The sequence below is a fragment of the Penicillium nucicola genome, assembly GCF_028828085.1.
Source record: "Penicillium nucicola strain IBT 29836 chromosome Unknown utg000006l, whole genome shotgun sequence".
NCBI lineage: Eukaryota > Fungi > Ascomycota > Eurotiomycetes > Eurotiales > Aspergillaceae > Penicillium > Penicillium nucicola.
The window spans coordinates 195,806-211,437 of record NW_026643130.1 but is presented as its reverse complement, the minus strand read 5'-3'; the positions used below and the strand labels follow the sequence as shown (position 1 = coordinate 211,437).

The following is a 15,632-nucleotide window of genomic DNA, read 5'->3' as shown; positions in this document are numbered from 1 at the left end:
AACTCCGAGCTTAGCGCAGAAATATGGCTCCGTTCGGCGAGCCCTGGCTCGGAAGATGTGCAATGACTGGCTATCGCCACTCCATTAGTCTGCCTAAAGAGCACTAAAACGTTCCTGACTCAACTGAACATCGTTAGTAGAAAGATGGAAGCGAGAGTGGGCTCAGCTGATAGTGTACAAATTTTGCCTGTTCGCCCCCTTTGTCGAGTTCAGAGATAAAAGAACTTTCATCCTGCATCTTGCCGTGGTTTTCAATTAATTGCACACCAGTTATAGCAATATTCCACGATCGACGCGTGTGTGATTATGTGGGGAATCTCTATCCTACCGCTCGCCTTGGCTTTGCCATGCGCCAATGCCATCACACTTCATAGACGGGACGATCCTGCAGTCTTTCAACTGCCGATCGCCCGCAGTGATCGACCTCAAACATTGCAAAAACGTAGCTCCAAAGTCGTGAGCACGGCCTTGTACAATGAGGTATGGATCATATTTCCGTTCCTATTTCAGTTATCTCAACCAGTGGAGCAAGAAAAATAGAGAGAAAAAAGACAGCCTCAATGCAGATGCAATGAGAGAATTGTTCACTAACCTTTCCGCTAGCAAAACATGTATTATATGGTGAACATCACCATCGGTACTCCGCCTCAGAATCTCTCGCTCAGTCTCGATATTGGCAGTAGTGATATCTGGGTTAATATCCCCAACTCCACCTACTGCGCAGGAAATGATGATCCTTGCTCCTCGACCGGCTTATTTAATTCAAAAGACTCGTCTACCTTCAACATGCTAGACTATGAGATGAACGCTACCTATGTCGGTGGCTTCTTGGCTGCAGGCCACTATGCTACCGACACACTGGTGATTGGCGACTCCAAGCTGAAGGATATGGAATTTGCAGTGGCGGAAGAAAGCTACAATCCCCGTATGTGCTTCCTAGTTCTTGGAACTCTAATAAAAAGTTGCACCTCGCTAACGATGGGTCTTTTGGTGACTGTACAGATGGCATTCTGGGAATTGGCTATTCGGCAAGTACTTATGCGGCCAGTGCTCTTGACAAGAAATACAACAATCTTCCGGTGGCGCTGGTGAAAAGCGGTGCTATCAAATCGACTGCCTACAGTCTGTGGTTGAATAAGTTTGACGGCACTGGAAATATTCTTTTCGGCGGCGTTAACAAAGCCAAATATGAAGGCGAGCTTCAAACGGTGCCTGTTTTGCCTGTATCTGACGGCTACTATTCTCTGGCAATTGCCCTGACCGAAATTTATGTGAAGGGCACCAAAGACACCTTGACTGATACAATAGGCCTTCCTCTGGCCGTCACTTTGGACAATGGAAGCGCTTTTATAGTATTGCCCAAAGATGTCGTGGATCCTATCTACAAGGCAGTCGGCGCCGCTTATTCCTCGAGCGACAGCGCCGCCTATATCCCTTGTGATATGTACACGGCAGATTACAACTTTACTTTTAGCTTCTCCGGCGCCAAGGTCACAGTTCCTATTAGCGACCTGATTTTCGAACACGGTACCGAAGCCGGTTTCCCTAAGGACACCTGTATCTTCGGAATCGCCTATGGTGAACCGGGTGTGAGTCTTATGGGTGACACGTTCTTGCGGGGCGCCTATGTGGTCTACGATCTCGCCAATAACGAGATTTCGCTCGCAAATGCCAACTATGACGGAGGCGATGATGATATTCTCGAGATTGGCACTGGAACAGATTCGGTGCCCGGTGCAACACTGATGCCTTCTCCAGTCACATCAGCCACCGGTAATGGAGCTAGTGCAACCACTGCCCCCTCGGGATCCTCGGGATCCGATGCCTCTGGTAACACTGTATATGTCAGCGGCACGAGCACTGTCACTGGAACTGCTAATGGTGGCAGCGCGTCTAGTACCTCCTCTAAGGGAATGGCAGCATTGCCTACCAGCAAGTCAAACCATCTTCTGCCCGGCATCCTCGGTGCCGGTTTGCTGCTTGCCCTGTAGGCTACTATCAGTACATGATGACTTTTGGATCCACCTTTAATACATATAATGAACCAACCAACTGTATTTGGACATATGACACAAAGGCAGTCAATGTAAATAGAAAATATAGTCCCCTTTTGCTCTTTCTCCAGTTGCCCTCGCCTCGGGGGACCCTCAAATCCCTTCCTACTTCGGCGTGGGACAAATTGGAACCCCAAAATAAGCCTTCCGCGTCCAAATATTCATCTTCCAAGGGATATTTCCAGCTCGTATCCCCCCGTCTCGAGGGTTAATGTACTATGCCGATTGCTCATACGACAATGACGTTCATTTCCCCGGATCCTGGGGAAATCATGTGGGGAATAAACACCGGCCATAGCACTCAGTCCGGGGTAGAAGTATCGCGCATTCTTTCAACCCTCATTCGAGATGTTGGATTTTAAACAACCCTATTTCGGCCTTCGGGGAGGATGGCTTACGTTCTGGATCACGTTGGCCTGTGGTGCTGACATGACCCTGTATGGATATGACCAGGTATGCAAGGGGTCCCATTTCGGCAATCGAGATCTAATATCTCCTTAGGGAGTCTTCAGCGGCGTTGTGATTTCGCAGGATTTTCTTCGCGTGCATGATCTCGAAGGGCCGACTAGAACTACGCTCCTCGGGACGGTTACCGCTATTTACGATGTCGGGTGTTTTTTGGGATCGATATCTGCATACTGGCTGGGTGAAATATTGGGTCGCAGAAATACTGTTCTCTTGGGCACTACTGTCATGTCTATCGGGGCTCTTCTGCAGGCTTCTTCGTACAGCTTGGGTCAAATGATGGCTGGTCGAGTGATTGCTGGAATTGGAAATGGTACCGTCTAACATGAACTAGATAGTCTCAGTGCTAATTTTCCTTCTCTACTCAGGTCTCAATACATCTACGGCGCCCATTTGGCAAGTCGAAACTTCCAAGGTGCAATGGCGAGGAAAACTTGTCATCCTCGAGAACGTCCTTGTACTCGTCGGCTTCTCGTTGGCCAACTGGCTAAATTACGGTCTCTCATTTGCCAAAGGTCCAGTTTCATGGCGCTTCCCATTGTCCTTCCAATTTATTTTCAATATAATATTGTTTTGTACAGTCCCATGGCTACCCGAGTCTCCGAGGTAGGGTTGAAAGTCGAAGTGCTTGGGCCAATTACCAGTACTGATATCCAGCACAGATGGCTCATTGCCCACGATCGCGCCGAGAAAGCTGTCCAAATTATCGCAGATCTTGAGGATAAAGATAAAGAAGATCCCTTTATTCAGCTTCAGGCGACCGAGATTCAATACAGTGTCGAGTACGAGAGAGCAAATAGCGTCAGTTTCAGTGATATCATACGTGGAAAGGGTCACGAAAAGACGGGCACGCATACAATTCGCCGACTTCTACTTGGAATGGGAGCACAAGCCATGCAGCAATTCTCTGGTATCAACGTCACCTCTTACTACTTGCCTACAGTATTAACCAAATCTGTTGGCTTGAGCGAATCTTTGGCCAGGCTTCTCACGGCTTGTAACAGTGTTCAGTACTTGTGTTTCTCTATGATTGGCATTCCAAACGTCGAGCGATGGGGTCGGCGAATGCTTCTGATGTTTGGTGCCGCGGGGCAATGCTTTTGCTATATTTTCATCACGGCATTGATTCGGTATAATCAGTTGCCAGATTATCCTCATCGACATGAAGTAGCTTCGGCAGCTGTGGCCTTCTTCTTTTTGTACTACGTCTTCTTTGGAATTGGTATGCAGGGTGTGCCATGGTGTAAGCTCTCGGAACTCTGACCTCGTTTCAGCATAGTGCTCACATCCGTCTAGTATATCCCAAGGAAATCAACTCGCTCACAATGCGTACCAAGGGAGCCGCTCTGGGAGCTGCTACAAATTGGATTTTCAACTTCATGGTGGTGGAAATAACACCCATTGGCCTTCAGAACCTTGGCTGGCGGTTTTATATCATTTGGGTTGCCTTGAATGCAGCTATGGTACCTCTGGTTTACGTCTTTTATCCGGAAACTGCAGGTCGCACTTTGGAGGACATAGATGAGTATTATCGCGGAAATCCCCCGCTTCTGGCATGCTTCGACAAGGAGGCAATTTGTAGCAAGCGCCCTGAGCGGTACAACCGTCGGGATGAACATGTTATTCGTGCGAAAGAGGGTGACGGCTCGGAGGAGCCCCAGCACTTGGAAAGCACGGCAGATACTGGTGCGTGATTGAGTGTACATTTATAGAATAGTTCCGCAAATACACATACAAGATGTTATCCTCGAATGGGAAACATAATAAATTGGATCAGGGAGCATAGCTCTATTTGATTGGCTGCTATTAGGACACTGGGGCTCCCCGGGGCGGGGGCAGCCTCGTCTCGTGGGCTCTATAAGGACAATTACCGGCCAATATCTCTCCACGGTAATTTCTCTGACTTCTTGCTTTCTTGCGATATAGTCCAGCTCCTGGTCGTTTTAATACCACAGTTTCATACTTAAATTTGTTTTGCTTCGAGAAATCAGGCTAAGATATCCGAATGAACTGCATAGCGGGGCGCGCTGGGATTTTGGGATCGGAAATAAAGTCAAGTGGCCACTTCGCGTACCAAAAATATTGTATTTCATTTGGCAGACCAATAATTTCATTGAAAACTAAGTGCTCATAAAGCTGGTATAGTGGAATTTATGATGTGGCTTGTTGACCTCGGGGGTTCGGTGGTCTGTCTATCGTAGCTGGGAGACGCGTTCGCGGTGGTCTCTTTCAGGGTTTTGGAACCCGACAACATGCTAATTCTCAACATAAAGTTCGAATATTTCGATTGTTGCAATTCGAACGGAACCAAGTGAAGTTCAGACTGGATCGCTCTTCTTCGCATAGTATCCAACACTTCATCCTCAAAATGTACAAGTATGGACCACACAGCTCCTAGATGTTGATTGATTCTAGTGGGGAATATATGCAATAGCTATAGAGAATACATGAACTGGTTGAAAATAAACAAAAAAGATTTCCGAAATACCTTCATCTGTGAAGATATTCCATCGCATTATGAATTGCCTTTTCTAAATCGGCAATGCTGCCACAAGCGGCGTAAATAAATCGGTCAGGACGAACAAGAACAAACTTGTTGCCATCCAACGATTTTCGAAGGTAATAAGGGTCATAGTATTGCGGTTCCGGTCGACCACGACACAAAGATGACTGCGCGAATTCTTGACCAGTCGCTAGGCGGTATATCAAGGATTGGTCCTCTTTCGCTTCTGGGAGCTTTGCTTTTGTATCCTCAACGATGTATGTTGTCTCTGAAGGATGAACTTGTCCTTTAAAGATTTCCTGGACCCGAGCTACCGACTGCTGAACGGCATCCAGTTCATCAACAGAATCAAGATACACCAGCAGCTGGAATAAGCTCTTTTTATCTTTCGAGAAAATGAGATCATCTGAAAATAATACCTTGTCGCCCCCAATTTGCTTGCAGTAGACTTGTGGAAGACAAAGACCACCTCTATGACTCGGATCAAAAGGCAAGCCTGGAGAATGATTGTATTTCACCAACCCTCCTTTTCGGTGGCCGAGTCTGAGATCACGCCTCCAGGATGGAACAAAATGCATGAAGAATAAGGACCAATCACGCAGGAAGATCTTGATAGGGTTTCCTTCTGTCACAAATTGTCCATTTTTGATCGTTGCCGCCAGAGATCTCTCCAACTGCTGTTTTCGCTCAACATACCAGCCCGAGAGCACTTCCTCATGATTGCTTATGGCCGCTTCTTGTCTGCGGCAGAGAAGAGCGAGGCGCCATGCTAAGGAGACGGCATCACGGAATCCAGAGGCAATTCCTTGACCGCCAACTGGCATCAAATGTCAGACTTGACGATGTCACTGGCGTCGGACATTGAAGAACTTACATGGAGGAAAAACGTGGGCTGCATCACCACAAAGAACAACTCGGCCATGAGACCATCTGTTGCAGCTTCTTGCTGAAAATCTAAAAGGTCGAGAACGAAGGACACGAATGCAATCCTCTGGGAATGCGACATCTTGCATCAAACTGTCAATAGTAAGCATAAATTTGGGAGATGAATAGAACCATCATCCTACCTGTATCGACTGCCCGGGTGAGTGATGTACGGAAAGACAACTTTTTGTATGTTGTCCGGCTTGGACATCTCTTCTCCATCCTCTCCGGCACGAACAACAAACTCAAATCGCCAGAGTCGGTCAGAGGGCAATCCAAAACGACCGCATACAGCTGGCCGCTCTGGGTTACAGACGAAACGGAAACTCGCAGGGAAGAATATATCATAGACCTGCTCGGGGGTATAACCAAGTCTCCACAAGGGGAAATCAGGGTGCGTCTTTTCGGTGGGAAGGCTGATTTCCCAATTAAGTGCTACCCAAGTTTCGTCATAAAATGCCCTAAGTCTATCAGTCCCGTACTCACTCCGACACTTGGTGGAGAGACTCACTGATGTGCCTGTTCCATGTGAATACCCAGCGGCTCGAGGAAATTCTTCCGTGTAAAGCCCGTTTTGCCATCAGCGCCAACGAGGAATCGAGACCGTATGCCATGAGCAACTCCATGCGCATCAGTATAGCGACTATATACGTAACCCCCTTCTTCGCGAATCTCAGACACACTTGCTCCTGTGTGCAACTGACAAAAGTCGGACTTCATCGCATTTCGTAGGTGCTTCTCAAGTACTGGTTGCTTGTGGCAGATAAATCCGATATGTCCTGTGCCACCTTCGGTCTGTAGAGAGTCAATAGAAGCCTCCACGCAGATATGGTAAATCAACGAACCGTTCCATAGTCCATCTCCAGGAAGGGCTTCTTAAGTAGACTTTTCTCGGTGCCTCCAATAAATTTGAACTTTGACATGCCTTGGTGACAGTTCAGCAGATGAACAACCAAGTAAAATCAAGACTATCTTCACTTACACGTTCCAATATCCGAATAAATCTGGTCGTAAATTCCAATGCCCTGCAACATCCGGATTCCATCCTCGTCCAATGCGATGCCACGCGGGTCTGTGGTGATCTCTGGTTCCTTTTCTATGACAATATGAGGAATATCCATTCGTCCAAGATAGGCAGAGAGCATAGCCCCAGTAGGCCCACAGCCACAAATGACCACATCAGTGGTTTCATAATCTTCTGTCGCCATGTTGATGTTGAGAAAAAGAATGTGAATGAGACCAACCAGAACGGCAAGTGAAGCGTTAAAAGAACTTGCTGATCATGTCCTATCCCCTGCCCCGGTATGTATGCAGTACAACCCCAGTGTGGGACGATGCATAGATGTGCAGGAACAGAGATGCGTAACTCCGGCTATATCCGAGTACGAACGCGGGGAACCGGTCCCGCATTCCCGCATGCGGGGCTCGGCGGGACGTGGGGTTGGGCTCCATGTGGCGCATATAGTTCGATCCTTTGCTCAGATCGGGGTGATGATCTTTGCAACTTCAACTCAACATGGTGTGTTGCCCAAGCGCGGAGGTTCTGGAAGTCTTCACTAACTCCGTATCCAGGGAATTCCAGGTAATCAAGGCGCCTCAATCGCGGACATCATCGCTATCGGACCTGAGTCTGAGAGTGTGCAAGCATGGCGTGAGCGATGCGGAATCAAGACTGAATCGCAGATTCGTCTGGTGAAGCTATCTCATATGCGGTATCAACATCCCGATCTAAAAGAAATCACTACTTTTCTTCAAGGTGGGTGTAGTTTATCTATCTTCCCATAGCAAGCATCTCACTGACTGGCATCAGATTTTGGCATGGTAATCTCCAAGCAAACCGACGATGAAATCTGGTATAGGGGTTATGGAGTAGACCCTTACGTATACTACGCCAAGAAAGGTCCAAAGCAATTCCTTGGTGGCGCATTTGAAGTCGAATCATACCAAGATCTAGAGAAGTCAGTGGCTCAGTTGTACATTGGCAGCGCAAACACTAACAGTGAACAGAGCAACGAAGATAGAAACTGCTGGCAAGATTGAAGATCTTTCGGATGCGCCCGGTGGAGGATTCATGGTTACCTTGACGGACCCCGAAGGCTTCGCGATGAATTTAGTCTTCGGACAAAGACCAGCGACTCCTGGCGAATACCCAGAAAAACTTGAGCTTAACTATGAGACTGAAAAGCCCCGGGTCCGCAGCTTCCTCCGCTTCCAGCCCGGACCGGCTGCTGTCCATAAGGTCAGTCATTGCCACTCATGCGTATTATCATTTGAGGACGTCGGCTAATGAAATCATAGCTTGGTCATTATGGCTTCTGTGCTACCAATTTTGAAGCTCTCGTCGAATTCTATACTAAGAACTTCAACATCGTTCCAACAGACTTCCTCTACGTTGAAAAGGAACAGACGAAGACAAACGTCGCACTATTCGCCCATATTGACCGTGGCGATGAGCACGTTGATCATCATTCCCTGTTTATGAGCTCTAACCCGACAAGTCATGTTCACCACTGCTCTTTTGAAGTCCACGACTTTGACACTCAGAAACTCGGTCATCAGTGGCTAGCTAAGAAAGATTACAAGTCTGTTTGGGGCGTTGGTCGGCATATTCTCGGGTCGCAGATTTTTGACTACTGGTGGGATACAACAGGAAACATGATTGAGCATTATGCTGATGGAGATTTGGTGAATGACCAAACTCCTATTGGCTATGGTCCTGCTGGTGATGAGTCTTTGGCTGTTTGGGGGCCTGAAGTACCGTCTTGGTTCTTGCAGTAGACATCATTTTTATAACCTCCTTTAAATACATTCTTTCTATGAAACTCTCGCATTACTTGTCTCGTAAACATCACTTATCGAAAGCGGTATTACCAAATGTGAATATTTCAGAAGGGGCAATTTGTATGTAAGAATCCTACCTCCTTAGATGATTTTACGTCATTCATGTTTTCAATGATAAACCGATCGAGTCCACACCATAAGTATAGTTCACTAAACTTATTCCAATGTCGCCCTCCAGATTCTGGCACTGCTACAGACAGCCGATATTTCAGGCGAACAAGAGCAACTGCAACTCAAATATAGAGCCTTTACTAAGTCTAAGAATGATATTTGACTTAAGTAGTCGAGGACAAAAGGATCTTGCATTTCGTTTTATATGTTTTCATCATAGGACTCTACAAGTATCTAGATAGACATATCATCTGCGATGGCTCTTTAACGGCTTTCGTACCGCACCTTGTTAATCAAAGTTCCAATCTGATCAATCTTGACACTAATCTCATCGCCATCACGAAGAACAACTCTGGGCTCGCGGAAGAATCCAATGCCGGCAGGGGTACCAGTAAGGAAGAGGGTTCCAGCCTCGAGAGTAGTGCCTTGCGACAGGTACGAGATCTGCTTCTTAATGTTGAAGATCATATCCTTCGTGTGTCCATCTTGAACAACCGTGCCGTTGTGGATGGCTTGGATGGAAAGAGTCTGCGGGTCTTGGATTGCGGATGGGGCAACCAAGACAGGTCCTATTTCGAGAAATGAATATTAACCAAAGTCTCAGAGTCTATACATTTTGTTGCTCTTACCAATTGGGCAACTTCCATCGAGTCCCTTCGAGAAAGACCATTGCGCGGTGAGCATCTGCATTGTTCGCGCAGAGACATCGTTCGAGGCAGTGTAGCCGAGGACGTAGTCCAATGCCTCTTCCTCGGGAATATCCCGACCAGACTTGCCAATAATCAGGCATAGCTCGGCTTCGTAATCACTAGTATCATCCTGGGCACATTTCGGGATATTGATAGCGGCGGGGTAAGGTCCAGCGAGCGCAGTTCGAGGCTTAGTGAATAGAATCGGTGCCTTGGGAAGAGGGAAGTTGCCCTCCTTGGCGTGGTCCATGTAGTTCAGACCCAGACAGCGGATATAGCTGCATTGTTCCTGGGTCACTGGAGATAGAAGCTATACCAGGCTGTGTTAGCAAAAAATCGTTGATCGTTTGTACTTTGAGTAACTAACCTGCTTCACGTGCATGACCTCCTCGGTCACACGGCCATCGAAGATGGTCCCCTCGATGACTTTGGCGGCAATTTTCACTCCGTCGACACTGTCGCGCCCAACATCGCGGGTTGTATCGACCAGCTGGCCGAGGTGAACCTGGCTGTCCTCGACAGCAATGAAACGAACAAGGTGGGTCCAAGAAGGCATTTTGACAATTTGAATCTGAAATTGAGAAATCGTAGAATTAGGAAGTGAGAAGATAGTTCAAATAGGCCTGTGACGACAACAGGAACTTGGGGCAATGTGGAGATGCGGGACCGTGGGACACTTTTATACTTCGCTCGGGGTTCGGGGGGATGAGGTAGATCCATGTCCCACATCCAACATACATCCGAGTTTGCATCTCTTTCATGATGTGGAGAATATTCGATGCAGTAGAGTTCCACGCTTTCTTGTCATAGTGAAGATCGCCATTCTGTGGTAAATAGGTCCAAGGTCGGCACCTGACAGACGGAAATTGGAAGCCTTCCTATAACGAAATTGGGATATATGATGGAGACCTCGCTCATCGTATGTCTCCTACTCGGAATACGTTGTCTAATTATGTTTCGAAATTCCATTGTTTCTCATACAATCGTAACTTGATATTCATCAACGCTCACACTCTCGGAAACCTCTCATCATCCTTAGTATCCGGTACAAGCAAGTTCAATATCGAAGCAAAAAGCCGAGAAATACCCCAATGTCCAACCCGAGGTAGAATGTCGAGGAGGCCACAAAGAGTACTCGATTCTGAAATAGTAGGCCGTAGCACCTTGAACCCATTGGCCTCGAATGTCAACCGCTGACAATTAATCCCGATCTTTTGCAATTCGGGGAATTCTACACTTGAATGGCGATTAATTGACATTGTCGAGCCAAATTCAGTATAGCAGAACCATATAAGTGCTGCTCGAAACACGATTCGAGGAACATGTAATGGAGGCTCTGTGCCGATTGGGCTTTTTTGTAGTTCGTGGAGGATGAGTGTTGCGTGGAGTGCACACCGCTGTGCATTTGTAGATGAAGCCCATTCACGTATGTGTTCTCTGTGTAGTTCAGACTCAGCGAGGCCTTCCTTCCCAATTGCCAGTTCTATGCAATTGGTGTCTGCATATAATGAAATGAAAGCAGAATGCCATAGCACTGTTAGGAAGTAGGTTTCTGTAGTTTGGCTTCCCCTTGATGCAATTTTCGAATCGTAGAAATTCACCATAGCATCCTCGTAGAAATTTTGCTGCGCTGTGTTGTTTGTGCTTTTAGCTTCCACGGCCGAAGCTGCAAGACTTCCAAGTTCCAAGTATGTAGAAAATCCGTTGAACGGGCTGATTGAGTTCGATAACCTCGGCTCATCGGCACTCCTTGTTAATGGTCGTGAATTGCTAGCGTACGATTGTGAATGTGAGATATGAAAAGTCATTTTATGCGCCCATTCCTTGGATGTTTTTGCCAGCCAGAGGTCGTCGTCGGATAAGGGCGGTAATTTGGATGGAGAATGGCGAAAATATGGATCTGCGAGGAACAGTTCCGAAATCTCGATATCATGAACATGAATACCCGCAAGAAGCCTTGAAGCCCGTTAAAATATAGTCGGTTCACGATGCAATGAGCTCACCTGTTTCTTTCTTCTGCTTGAATCCATGTCTTCCATGCTTTTTCGGGATTTTGTGAAATGTCACTTAAACCGATATAATCAGATGCTTTCTTCGCTTTTTGAGAGCCCGTGGCTCTTTTCGCCCACTTAAAAGTTCAATTAATTAGCTTTTTCAAAATAATCAGACTTATATCACTCACTACGACAAGAGTTCCGTGGAATGTCTGGGCAACGAGCAAATCTTTCTGTCTCTGTTCTCAATGGTTAGCCGTTCAGCTGAGGCAGACCATAACCAAATTTAGCTTACTGCAGACAACAACCCAAATGTTTGCCCAATAAGAGCTGCTTGAATCATAGCTATTGTTTCGGTTCCTTGGCGTGCAAAGTAACCCTCCCACTACAGCAAGTCAGCGGGCATTCACTCAATCTGTCTTCTTTTTTCCCTCGTACCGACGATAAAATTGCTTTGTTCAGCGTTTCGAATATTTTGGTTCCTTGAGATGCAGCATAAGAAGATCCCACAAACAGGCTGCCAATGGAGCAGATAGAGAGTAATAGTAAAGAGCTTTTCGATGATGGGCGAAAAGTGGGTGCATGAACAATCGGAAAGACGGGGTGGAATTTGGTAAAATACATTTGGATACATAGATTCTAGATCTGTCAGACGTTGAAACCGATATTCATTCATGGTGACTGAGCTTACCAAGAAGTCTGTTGATGGAAGAGGTAAAAATGGTATGTCGGGTTGAAGTTTGACAGCCAGGCTTGCTCGGTAGGCTTCGTCCACTTGTGTTTGTTCGGGTATCATCTCGGGAGTTATGTGACCAGTTCTAGATAGGCCTAGCCATGTAGGGCCCATATAAGTGTGCCAGTGGGTGCGTATAAGCTCTTCGCGTGATGGAACGTTGTCTTCCTCCGGAGGCTGTAGAGCGGGTCCACTTGGTTCATTCTGAGGATTGGATAGATGTCCCGGAAGCCAGTTTGTGGTTGACATCAGAATTTCAGAATTCAAAGCGCTCAAGTCAAAGTCGTCATCTGCAAACCAGGCTGGTATTTGGATATTGGAGTCTTCAAACATCCAAGATCCATGCTGACTGAGATCGGCGAAGGAGGAATCAAGAGGGGGTAGATGAGATTGAGACCCAGGTGTTGGAAACCCCGGGACAGCTTCTCCTTGCTCTTCAGGGTTTATTGAACTAACCTCTTCAAAATTGGAGATGGCTGTAGCTTGGTCATTAGCAAATGGATACGATGTCGATCGAGTACTGATGCCACCTGTGTACTCAGCTCCGACTGAAGAAGGCTGAGGCGGAGGTGTCGGGGGCTCCCTCAATACATGCGATCTTCCATACGGAGATATTTTATTTCCGTGGGATTTCTGCATCGCATCATTCGCGCTGTCCCTTGCGGGTCTCGCTGTTAACCCCTCCTGCGGAGCACTGGAAGGATGACACCTCATATGTCGCAAAAGTGAATCGCTGAACTAGCAGTCAGCAATTGTCCTACCGTCTGTAGCAGATTTATATATGAACTGTAAGACATACTGACGACTGAACGGCTTTCTGCAAGTCGAGCAGATGAAGGGTTTCTCCCTTGTATGTGTTCTCACATGGCGCGCCAGGTGCTCGTCCTTGGTAAAGGACTTTGAGCACCACGAGCACAAGCGCTCACGTTTATTTTTCAACCTTTCACTTGGCATACTGGTTTGAGTGTGGATGCGGGTGTTTCGGTGTGAGGCAAGAAGTCGGAGACCGAGAAAGACGGCGTGGCGAAGCCAATCTGAGGATGTGGCGGTGCAACTCCGGGGTCTCCAAGTGCTGAAAATTACCCTGCAGCAGCCTTGAGCAACTGATCTGCTTATGCAGAGATCTGTCTGCCGTGTTGCGATGAATACACGTCCAAGTTCCGGGGGTCCCGCGCGTCCCGCGCGTCCCACCAAATCGTGGGACAGAAGGCGAACATGCTCACAAAGAAGATGCATTTTCAGCCAATGAAGCAAATTAAGCTCAACTTTCTTTGTGTGAACCCCGCGTGGGCCAGTCTGGGGTATACGGGGGAAGCGATCCCTTGTATGGATATTATGCGCGGTGACCCCTTGTTGGGAAATCAATGCTTCTTATATCTTTAACAACTCCTACGGTATAAGGAGCGATACTCAATCAACCGCTAGTATGACTTTTTTCCTCAAGGGATTCTCTGTTCGGCAGTCTATCAGCACTGCTGAGACAGATATAATCCCCGGAACAGAGTTGATGAAAGAGAGTGAAGGTATCCATTTGACAAACGGGTCCGATCATGATATACAGTGAGTTTTTTTTTGAACGGACCATCTGCTCTGATTCACACTCATATCAATACAGACTGATTCCCTGTCCGTCGCATGATCCCCACGATCCCTTGAACTGGTCCAAGCCATGGAAGTGTTAGTATCCAAGTCGTCATATTTAGCAACAACAGCTGACCGTGCTGTTCCCCCCAGATCTTGTGATAACAACCCAATTTCTATTCCTGTTCGTCTCAGTTGAATCAGCTCTATCAATGGGACCTATGTTCCCCTTATTTGCAGCCGAATTCCAGCTCAACGATACGCAGCTTAGCCTTTTGACAGGGGCATCTGTACTAGCTCTCGGGTTTTCCAACTTCCTCATCGTCCCCTGCTCCAATATCTTCGGTCGGCGTCTCACGAGTCTTGTCTTTTGCTTGCTGGGCATTGCCTCGTGTATATGGCAAGCTTTAGCAGTGTCTTACAGCAGCATGCTAGCTGCCCGTGTGGTGAATGGAGTCGCTACCGCCACTAGCGAGACACTGCTAGTGCAAGTTGTGGCAGACATGCTTTTCCTCCATGAGAGAGGTCTATGGACAGGTGTATATTTGTGAGTCGCATCTATCGTTTAGTCAGTCATCTCTAACTTGCAAAGCATGGGGTACTTTTTGGGTTTGTTCATTGGTCCTATCATTTCAGGCAATATCGGGCAAAGGTAAGTCTCTTGTATTTCCGCACTCCAGAAAGTCACGAAGCTGATAAAATCTGTTTAGATATGGCTGGCGAAGTTTCTTCTGGCTCTCCCTAGCTCTCACTTGTTTCAACTTTGTCACCCTCCTGTGCTGTTTCCCAGAAACCCGATTTCACAGAGATACACAGCCAAACAACTCTCGGCTTGAAAGCGAAGATCTAGCCACCCACGCCATTGCCAAAGTAGAAACAGAGCAACTTGAAAGCATCGAACAACGCAGTAATGTTCTAGGCACCGGTCGGCCATCCAAATCTCAATTTAAACTCTGGCAAGCCCCAGAACCAGCTTGGAAATCATTCTTGCTAAGAGACATTATCTCGCCATTCCGACTCTTTCTATTCCCAATCATCTTCTGGGCAGGTCTGAATGTGGCCGGTCCCGCCAACATCCTCCTGTTCTGGAACTTGACCGAATCCGGTATTCTAAGTGCCCCTCCATACAATTTCTCTCCGTCAAGCGTGGGATACTCCAACTTTGCCTTTGTTGTTGGTGGTTTGATTGGTCTTGCCACCGCAGGCCCATTCTCTGATTGGATTGCCGTGAGAGCTACAGAGAGAAATAATGGCATACGAGAAGCAGAGATGCGTCTCCCAGCTCTTATTCCTTACTTTATGTTCACCGTGATTGGTATTGTCATTGGCGGTGTAGGCTATGACCGACTCTGGGATTGGCCTATTGTGCTCGTCGTTGGTTATGGCTTCAGCGGGCTTTGTGTGACCACAGTTCCTACAATAGCCATTGCATACGCCGTTGACTGTTACAAACCGATCTCTGGTGAGATCATGGTGGTTGCAACCGTTATCAAAAATACTTGTGGATTTGCGATGAGTTACTGGGTCATGCCCCTGGCAGCACGGAGGGGTTTCATTGTCCCTGCTATGGTTGAGTTTGCGCTGACTATTGGCCCAATGGTTCTGGGGCTGCCGATATATTTCTTTGGGAAGCGTCTGCGGAAATTGACTCGCAATTCTAGTGTACATGGGTATGCAGGGTGATTTATGGAATGTGATACTAAATACAATCCTGGTCCTTCTTTCAGCAATGGACTA

General features: G+C 47.2%; 7 protein-coding genes across 7 annotated transcripts; 4 read left to right on the top strand and 3 right to left on the bottom strand.

The window, feature by feature from the left end:
• Positions 1 to 306: 306 nt before the first annotated feature.
• Positions 307 to 1,991, top strand: N7511_006071 (pepsin-like aspartic protease; the record flags this gene model as incomplete). Its single annotated transcript, XM_057128448.1, has 3 exons — positions 307 to 480; positions 604 to 925; positions 1,003 to 1,991. 3 exons carry the CDS (start codon positions 307 to 309, stop codon positions 1,989 to 1,991), a joined length of 1,485 nt encoding a protein of 494 aa, XP_056983004.1.
• Positions 1,992 to 2,402: 411 nt separating this feature from the next.
• On the top strand, positions 2,403 to 4,213 carry N7511_006070 (sugar porter family MFS transporter; the record flags this gene model as incomplete). Its single annotated transcript, XM_057128447.1, has 5 exons — positions 2,403 to 2,507; positions 2,556 to 2,832; positions 2,888 to 3,125; positions 3,182 to 3,762; positions 3,816 to 4,213. 5 exons carry the CDS (start codon positions 2,403 to 2,405, stop codon positions 4,211 to 4,213), a joined length of 1,599 nt encoding a protein of 532 aa, XP_056983003.1.
• A 796-nt stretch (positions 4,214 to 5,009) lies between these two features.
• Positions 5,010 to 7,154, bottom strand: N7511_006069 (uncharacterized protein; the record flags this gene model as incomplete). The annotated part of the gene is made up of 6 exons (XM_057128446.1): positions 5,010 to 5,839; positions 5,897 to 6,039; positions 6,090 to 6,407; positions 6,458 to 6,741; positions 6,792 to 6,871; positions 6,929 to 7,154. 6 exons carry the CDS (start codon positions 7,152 to 7,154, stop codon positions 5,010 to 5,012), a joined length of 1,881 nt encoding a protein of 626 aa, XP_056983002.1.
• Positions 7,155 to 7,462: 308 nt separating this feature from the next.
• N7511_006068 (VOC family protein) lies at positions 7,463 to 8,724 on the top strand (the record flags this gene model as incomplete). The annotated part of the gene is made up of 5 exons (XM_057128445.1): positions 7,463 to 7,465; positions 7,519 to 7,702; positions 7,757 to 7,904; positions 7,954 to 8,185; positions 8,245 to 8,724. The coding sequence occupies 5 exons, from the start codon at positions 7,463 to 7,465 to the stop codon at positions 8,722 to 8,724; spliced, it is 1,047 nt and encodes a 348-aa protein (XP_056983001.1).
• A 438-nt stretch (positions 8,725 to 9,162) lies between these two features.
• N7511_006067 (fumarylacetoacetate hydrolase family protein) lies at positions 9,163 to 10,143 on the bottom strand (the record flags this gene model as incomplete). Its single annotated transcript, XM_057128444.1, has 3 exons — positions 9,163 to 9,467; positions 9,528 to 9,897; positions 9,955 to 10,143. 3 exons carry the CDS (start codon positions 10,141 to 10,143, stop codon positions 9,163 to 9,165), a joined length of 864 nt encoding a protein of 287 aa, XP_056983000.1.
• A 451-nt stretch (positions 10,144 to 10,594) lies between these two features.
• N7511_006066 (C2H2-type zinc finger protein) lies at positions 10,595 to 13,268 on the bottom strand (the record flags this gene model as incomplete). The annotated part of the gene is made up of 7 exons (XM_057128443.1): positions 10,595 to 11,543; positions 11,591 to 11,715; positions 11,770 to 11,820; positions 11,877 to 11,966; positions 12,020 to 12,220; positions 12,273 to 13,047; positions 13,114 to 13,268. The coding sequence occupies 7 exons, from the start codon at positions 13,266 to 13,268 to the stop codon at positions 10,595 to 10,597; spliced, it is 2,346 nt and encodes a 781-aa protein (XP_056982999.1).
• An 839-nt stretch (positions 13,269 to 14,107) lies between these two features.
• On the top strand, positions 14,108 to 15,578 carry N7511_006065 (uncharacterized protein; the record flags this gene model as incomplete). Its single annotated transcript, XM_057128442.1, has 3 exons — positions 14,108 to 14,442; positions 14,488 to 14,547; positions 14,606 to 15,578. 3 exons carry the CDS (start codon positions 14,108 to 14,110, stop codon positions 15,576 to 15,578), a joined length of 1,368 nt encoding a protein of 455 aa, XP_056982998.1.
• Between the last annotated feature and the right edge of the window lie 54 nt (positions 15,579 to 15,632).